The following is an 8,495-nucleotide window of genomic DNA, read 5'->3' as shown; positions in this document are numbered from 1 at the left end:
GCAGAGTCCAGTCAGATGAAAATTGCTGTGTCTGGCTTGGAATTACTAGAATCAAACAATGTTATCTAGTACACAGATGAATACTGTATGACTAAGATTCTCTCTCTGCTGTTTCCTGTATTCAGTCTAAGTCTGCTTAAACCAGCTCTTCTCTTTACTAAATGAATTATAGGTAGGGCTTGAGCTGGTATCACCCTTAGCAGTAGGATCAGAGCCACCTGCAGGAAAGGAAGGACTGACAAAACAGCCAGCCATGCTCTTAATCATTACTTAGAATACCTGCCTCTTTCAGAGGAGTCAATTTCAGTGATTACATTCTGTGTACAAGTGATATTAAAGTCTTACATATGAGTGTAGCTCTGGCCAAATGCAAATACATGGATAGTGCACTACAGCCTGAGTCCAAGTTTGGCCCTTTGTGTAACTTTTCAGGCTGCATGATCACGACACCCTGTCCTAGGGGTAAAAAATCTACATGCATAAAATCTGGAGAAGTTCCTTCTACCTTTTTAAAAAGAAAAAGCCACCAGTAGAATACTTTGCTAATGTACTGTTTACTCATTTAAATTGTTACTAAGCTGCTTTGAGCATTTATTTTGTACAAGTAGAGCAAGATGCCTGCATAGTTACTAACAGGTAAGTGTTTGGGGTTTTTTAAAAGTCTTAGACTGGAGTGGGATAATGTGAGAATTTGTCATGGCCATCCTGTACCACCCCCTTTCAAGTAAATACCACCACCAAACAGGGACAGTAAATTAATCTTGCTTAGCTGATAGGTGCTTAAGATGTAGAACTTTCCCCATGCTTTGTGTAGGATGCCTAGATGCTGGGCTCAGAATGCCACTGGACAGCAAGGTATCACAGCATCTAAGTTTCTTTGAAGGATCTAGTCCCCAGTTTAAGTTTCATACTGATTTCTAATACTACTGCATAGTGTATTTAGTTTTATAAAAATATTTGATTATCTGTTCTGAGAAGCTTTTGTAAATCCCAAAGTTTTTTGGACTATGCAACTTGATAAGTGGGCCATGAAGCTGTCTGGCAAAGTAGTACCACTTACTGGTCTTGACTGTAGTGAAGTTATAACTTTGTTCTACTTCTGGTATTAAAATGTGAGTGAGTGAAACCTCTCCCCCCTTAATGTTTCCACTTAACTGCAGCCGAACAGAACATTTTTACTGAAACCATTTTAATTAACATACATTTTTAAAAGCAACTCTATATACACACAAATACAAATTGATTATAAACAAATATACAAACTTTATACTCTAAAATGTTTAATATACATTTGGACAGTAATGTGCAAAATTTAGGATGATTAGCCACTCAAACATTATGGGAAAGAGAAGTAGATTGATACAATATATTACAGAATTGTAAGAGCTAGGGGCATAAATTGAGTCCAAGATACTGGAAAATTCCCTACAAGTGTACTGTCATTTTTAAATTACTAGTTTGATATTAGAATATGGTTCATATAAGATGCAGAGAAAAATTTACTTCAATTCCATGTAACTAGCTTTCTCAATCTTCACTGGGACTCAGTGGAAGAAAAACTTGGGCTTGGGCTACAACCTAAGTGGTAAGTACAGTTAAATTTACTTGATATGTTCTGTACACCACTGTAGTCACCAGTGCAGGCATCTTGGATTACAGTAGTAAAATGAAAGTTTCCAAATGTTCCAATTAATGCTTCATAAACTACTGGAACAAGACATTTCTGCTACTTGGTTGTAATTTTCAATGTATTACAAACTAGCCCATTGTATGTGGAATCATCTGCTATGGAGAGAGAAATATAAGCAGAGGCTGTGACAAGATGTGAAATTTGTAGCCATAACTCAATTGTGTGCTTTCACTAAGGTAAGTATTTAGGATCTCATTAAGTAGCTAATTTAAATATTTGACTGTTGATCCACCAGATAAAAATCTGCACACACACATACGTAAAAGTAGTTGGGTTAAGAAAGCAATTTCCAAAGAAAGAAACCATCTGAAACCTATATTAAATGTCCTGCATAATTTTAAAGCTAGGAAGTGTGTCTCTGTTAAGAACATAAGTGATCCCACAATGGCTTCAGCTCTTATTTATGAAATTTAAGATGCTTCTAGTTTAAGAAATTTGCTGGAGTCCTAGGCCAGAAGCAATGTGCTCACTCCTTCAACCCTTACATTCTTATAACTGAGCTTCTAAAGATATGCCTATACTTGCAATTACATGTTGTGATTATAACTCAGAAATCCCCAATCTAGCCAGTTTGGGTACTGGAGCTGTACAGGCCTGCCCAGAACCCTGAGTAATTACTTGTGGAGCTAGTCCAAAGTGAAGCAGTTTCACTGCTCTTATTTGAACTAGGTACAGTAAAGCTAGTTCAGGTATGTCTACTTGGACTGCAACCACATCCTGAGATTGCAGGATAGACATACCCTAACAGGAAACAATGTTCCACAGGTGACAGGTCACCTCAGTGGACAGGCCAATGAAAGATTCTCCACATCCTGCTACATCTTACAAAAATGTTCTCCAGAGATGAACGCCAGAGTGTATATTTCATCCATACATGGAGTGTAACTGGTGGAATAATGTCAATCCAGACTGCCAAAATCCTGTACAAAGAATATAATGCACCTCCTGGTCTTAGCTGACCTGGGTCATTACACTGACACAAGTGTTGATTTAGGGGCTAAGGAGCACAGAGTAGTAAGTTCAAAATGCTATACAAACATGTCTTTCAGTATAGAAACCAAAAATTAGATTCAAACTCCAAACAGATGTAGGCATAACTTGGGAAAAGAAGTTTCCTATACTAGCAAACTACCCAGCACAACTACCACTGACTTCAGAGATTGCTGTGCACTTTCCAGGAGCAAGATCCTAAAGTTACTAGGTATTTTTAAGGAGAAACTCCAAGCAGGACTTGAGTTTCAGCATAATGATAAACCTATTAGCAATATCATTAGCTTGTGGATTTCTGGCAAGGGGAAAGATTAAAATAGGAGTTTGTGTAGTAAAACAAACAAATGGTTATGGAGCACCAAGACCCACATAGGTTAAGCTTTTTTTTTTTAAAAGGCTTTGCCTCATTTTATAGATGGTCATTTCTGAACAATCCTTGTGTAGCATGTGACTAAAGTAGTTAATATTTTTCCCCTCCATCTTTTACTCTTCTGGTTGGAATTGTATACTGATATCTATTTGCTTTCTTCACAAAAGCTAAATATTATACAAATGAAAGGTAAAGTTAACTCATTTTACATGGTTACTATAACATTGACATTTTAAGGGGTAATTGTATTTAGTATCTTAATTAAAAGCCATCCAAAATCTTCCGTAGTTGGTAATATAAAAGATTTCATCTAATGATTATGTTTGCACTCCAGGGAAGTAAGCAGAGGCTGTAGACTGTACTCCAGGTTTTGATGAAGTTGGTGTTTTTGTTGATGTGGAGGATTTCGGATACTCTGCAAATAGGGAGAAATACTATTAACTTCTGGGGGCACAAATATCACCTTCTTAAAGCAGAAAGCATTTTGAAATAAGATTTTTTACTTTCATAGAACTACTGCCATTCCTACCTGAGGAGTTAAATGTATTTTGGCTGAGACCTCGTAAAGGAATGCTGTCTTCCCTTTTCTTTAAATACTTCAATTCCAATCCCAAATTTTCACCACTAACCAAAAGAAAATGGAATCATGCTTAAAGTAGGAAAACTTAACACTTTTACCTAATTTTGTAAGCTTGTTTTTGATGCATTAAAGCTCACTCGTAATATACTTCAGGGCCTAAAATAAAGGCCCTTTAAAGAGATTAAGACGGACTGAAGCAGCAGCACCCTAAAAGACATCTCAAATACTTGTTTTAGCACATGCATTGATGGTTTTTATGGTAAACACAATAGCAATGTAATGGTTACTTACTTTGCAGTAATCCATGGTGCATACCACCGTACGCATGCAAGACTAATCTGAACAGCTGTGTCTGTTGGGATCATGCTTGTACCCAGCATATGTGCCCTCAAATGGAGGTACAAATGGCAGGGCAGCCACAACAATCCCTCCAGTTTCTCACTAATCCAGATTTTCATCTAGAGGAGACTCCAAACGAGCAAGAATGGAGGGTGCTTGTGGGAGCTACTCAGACAAAACATACAAGAACCACAGTTACTACCAACTAAGTAACAGTTCTTTCTTCAATTATTTGTCCATGTGGATCTCATTCTAAGTCACTGTCCAGAAGTATGTCAGCTGGAAGGTGGGAATGAGTATTCCTAGCTGAGTCACTAAACAATGCCCTTCCCAATTTGGCATCTGATCTCAAAGCTGGGTCCAGGCAGTGTTTGGCATCCCGCTGAAACAGTATAATAAGGAAGGGGGATGAGCCACAAGGGACAGAAGTTCACTCACCTGTCTGACTTACGTAATGGCCACCAAAAAGGTGATCTGAGAATAAGGTAGAGAGAACACTCAGAGAGGAGTTTAAAGGGGGGGGGGGGGTACTTCATGAGACCTGCGAGTATATTTAGATCAAGATATAGATGGATGCCTGGAAATATGTTTGGTTCAGTGTTTCAATCTATCTTACCTTGGAGGCAGTACCAGCCTTTGGTGCCAAGCTGATTTCTGGCAGTTGTGGATGGCTTGTCAGATCTCGTACTGGTACTGGTTTTAAGAGTTGCATTCTGGCTTACAGAAGTGCTGACTGACTGGGACTCAGAGGTAGAAGGTCCTATTTTGGAGCCTTGTACCTGTTCTGGGTCTGAAGTGCCCTTCAGACTGCTCCAGAAGTAATAATAGCCAACTGACCCTGGATTTTCTCAGTCTTGAAAAGCAGATAGTCCAACTGTCAAACACAGGGCTTCTGCTTAAACAGAATAAACAATGGCTATATTTCTGTCTCTGCAGGGAATGAGTCTATTGCACAATGAACAGGGCGTTCAAGCCTGAGAGCTTTGAATCCTCTATAACAGCAATCGCAGTGATGCAAACTGCCAAGCACTAAGAGGGATGGATGGGATGGCTCTGCCCTCAGATGGGGAAGGCACGAGGACATAAGGAGTGCCAGGCACAGTTCCAATGGACGTTGCTGTTCAAAGATTCTGATTTCGCATGCATAGATACCTAGTGTGGGACCTACATGGACAATGACAATGTTAAGTTTACGCAGTACTACATAAAAGTTTACATTTTATTTTAAAAGTTTTATATAGATTCAATATTCCAGTCATGTCTACACAGCGAACTACTGTTTTTTAACCAGTCTGACACTTATCCAACCCAGTTACAACAAATATGACAGTTGTCTGCATGGCAGCATTTTCTACCTCAAAACCACATGACAACCAGGTTTGTTCATCCACATTTATAACAGTGCTAAGAGGTCTTTGGACAGCTATCTCAATGATTCAGAAGAAGAAAGCATTCCCCAAGGGCACAGACACAGAGCAATGCATTCTGGGACATCCCCCACAAAGCAGTAGAGAGCTGGAAAGTAGAGCCAACTGAGATAAAAGATACAGTTGGAGGCGGTCCTATCTACACCACAAAAACAGTTTGCAAAATTTGTTTCAGGAAGACATTTGCCAGTCTAAGACACTAGTGATATAACTGGGATTAACCATGTAATTAACTGGTTAAATGCAGTTAAAATATGCAGTGCAGCAAGAGCTTAATGTTTTCATTTACTCATCCCAGTGGGCCTATCTCCTTCACTGTATGATTTCTAAAACCACTCACTATTGGTACACTCCAGCACCACCCTGGTAAACTGGAATAAAGAAACCAGATGTCATCTGCAAATGGAATTTGTATTACAGTCACATCACTTTAAGCAATAGGTTCTGAATGCCAGACTTGCTAGGGAGTCAGCATATCAACAAACGAATATTCATTGCCCTCACTCTACTTTTCAGGTCACTAGGAAATCCATTTCCAGAGTAGCTGGCCCCCATTAAGCTGATACTCCCACATACCAATATCTTTGCTATTGTGGAACTCCACTGAAGAACAGAATTGTCACAATACAGGGTCAGGTAAAGTCATTACTGCTGTCTGACAAAGTTTGGTTTGCGTAGTGTATCCCAAGAATTGAATAATGAAAAAGTTAGACTACTTTAAAAAGCCTCACAGCCAAATAGTTTGTTTTTTTTTTGGTGGAGATAGGTAAATCTGCAAACAAGACAATTATTTCACTAGAAATGCAATATGGCTTCTTCAGAACTCTTCCGAAGACACTCGGACGGAGGACCACGTTTTCAAAAGCAGCCTCTAAAATACAGGTTTATTTTGTGAGTGTAAGTCTGCGCATGCTCACTTGAACATAATACAATATGTATTTACAAATTTGGGTATAAAAATATTTTAAAATGTCCAACGATTTTAGAAAGGCTGGGCTGAGGTGTGTCTGAAAATTGGGCCTCAAAATAATTTCTATGGGCACAATTATGATACTCACTTTTCTGTATTTGTTAGATGACCAGTTGCAGTAGGAAATCCTGGCTGAATGTCTGAACTTTTATTAGTTTTTGAAAGCTGCACATTAAACTGAACCTGCCAAAAGATCAAAGGTTTCACACATTCAACATTTTGGATCCAGATATTATGCACCAAGAAAATGTATAGACTGAGGACTTTTGTCCAACTCTGAGCACCTCAGGGCAATAAGATTCCACACCATGTTTAGCAAATGCTTAACAAATAAAATAGTATAGATATAAAACAAAGATGCAATTCAGATGACAAGTCTGCTGTGTATAAATATGATAATACAGGGTGAATTACTGATACATATCAACATGGTTTGGTATCCAATAAAAACAGGAAATAGTTGCTGCTTCTCAATTATTTCAGTTAATGTTAAATTTAGATTTAGGGTGGAACAGCAGTTTACAGCTCACTAATAGAGTGCTGACTAGTATCTGATTGAAGTCAGTTATGCCAAAGGAAAGCTGATATTTCCCAAGAAAGCCTTTGTTTAAAGTTTTGGTGTCTTCAGTATTTTTTCTGAAACACCAGGTTTGATTGTTTTTAGTAAGATAAGCCTTTTGCTGAGTGTAATAGGATGGTCTGCCTCTTTAAGAAGATGGGGCCAATCCTGTTCATTAACCTGATCCAGCTGAGTAGGGGACAGGTGTTCTCCGAAAAAGAGGCTCAGCAGAATTCATTTTAAAAAACATGTCTCTGGATAACATTGTTCATTTAAGCTTTTTTTTTTTTTAAATGCAATCAATTTAAATTTTCAAAGTATGGGGGAAATCAGACAATTGTGTGGGGGAGCAGGGGGTTGGAATTGACATTTACTGATGAAAATTTGATCCTTCCAAGCCTATCCATAAAGAGTAGCAGGAAGAGGCTGCAGAGAGCAGAAAGTTTTGCAGGCCCTCTCTAGGAATAGGAAGACAGGCCAGAAGCTAGGGGGCCTGGGTAGCAGAAGGAGATACTGGAGCAAGAGGAAGACCCAGGGAAACAACTCTTTGGCCACTCTCACGTACAAGGGCAGGGAGCCGAGATAGAATCCAGGAGGGACACAGGACTTTTATTAAGCCCAGCATGGGCAGCCACTGTTTGCATTATTGCTTAGTCTGAGCATTTGAACTCTAGGAGGGGATTCCACAGTTAAATCTGAGAACCCTCTAGTCTGAAGGACAATAGAGCCTGGAGTCTAAGGTGGTGGCAAAACCTAACCCTTCTGAGTTACGGTATTGAACTTTAGTTTATGATTCGAGCTGCCTCTATTAATATATTACTCTATGACATGGGTGTTATTAGTAAGGCTATGGTTTTGTCACGGAAGTCATGGATTCTGTGACTTCCAAAGACCTCCATGACTTCAGCCTGCGGTGGCTGGAAACTGCAGGGTCCCGCCACCCTGCAGGTGGAAACAGGACCCCCACAGTTCCAAGCACCTATGTGTAGTGGGGACCCCTGGAGATTCTAGCCAGATCCCTGCAACTGCTTCCCATTTTGTCATGGATATTTTCAGAAAAAGTCAGGAACAGGTCATGAGTTCACATGAATTTTTCTTTATTGCCCATGACCTTTACTACAAATAACTACAGCTAAGGTTTTTGTCATGGATATTAGCCTAAAACAGTGTTGGAGACGTATTCTTGAGGAACCCTGAGAAGAGGAATCAAAGAGTGGGATGCCTGCAGCGTCACCCCGTGCCATCGGGATACTCTGAAATAATGATGCTATGACACTGAGCCATAGTAATTTCAATCCCAAACTGCAGAATATATGAAGTGTTTTGTGTACTACAAACTACTTCTGTAAGGAATAAAGAAACACGAAGATATACAAAGGAACAACTGAAAAGGTAACTTTGCTGACTTTGAGAACTTCTCTCTCACTGGTTCACAATAGGACGTTTACTATTATAAAATAGAAATTAGGGAAGTTACTTTTGGGAGGCAGTGTGATATATTAGACTAAAAACCAGAGGTAACTGCTAGTAATTCTCATGTTCTAGGTTTAATGCTACAACTAATTTGCTG

General features: G+C 39.2%; 1 protein-coding gene across 3 annotated transcripts in view; it reads right to left on the bottom strand.

Annotated features, from left to right (window-relative positions):
• Positions 1 to 3,068: 3,068 nt before the first annotated feature.
• SASS6 (SAS-6 centriolar assembly protein) overlaps positions 3,069 to 8,495 on the bottom strand; it is a 29,469-nt gene continuing 24,042 nt past the window's right edge. For all 3 annotated transcript variants that reach the window (XM_050963619.1, XM_050963618.1, XM_050963617.1), the window contains 3 exons: positions 6,455 to 6,549; positions 3,580 to 3,674; positions 3,069 to 3,465 (listed from right to left, as the gene is read on the bottom strand). In XM_050963619.1, the coding sequence (XP_050819576.1) occupies positions 3,368 to 3,465; positions 3,580 to 3,674; positions 6,455 to 6,549 (288 nt within the window). In that variant the 3' untranslated portion in view covers positions 3,069 to 3,367. The remainder of the gene's footprint in view (positions 3,466 to 3,579; positions 3,675 to 6,454; positions 6,550 to 8,495) is intronic.

Source organism: Gopherus flavomarginatus, chromosome 7, assembly GCF_025201925.1.
Source record: "Gopherus flavomarginatus isolate rGopFla2 chromosome 7, rGopFla2.mat.asm, whole genome shotgun sequence".
NCBI classification, from domain to species: Eukaryota; Metazoa; Chordata; order Testudines; family Testudinidae; genus Gopherus; species Gopherus flavomarginatus.
Note: the sequence above shows the minus strand (reverse complement) of the source record. Positions and strands in the feature narration are given on the sequence as shown.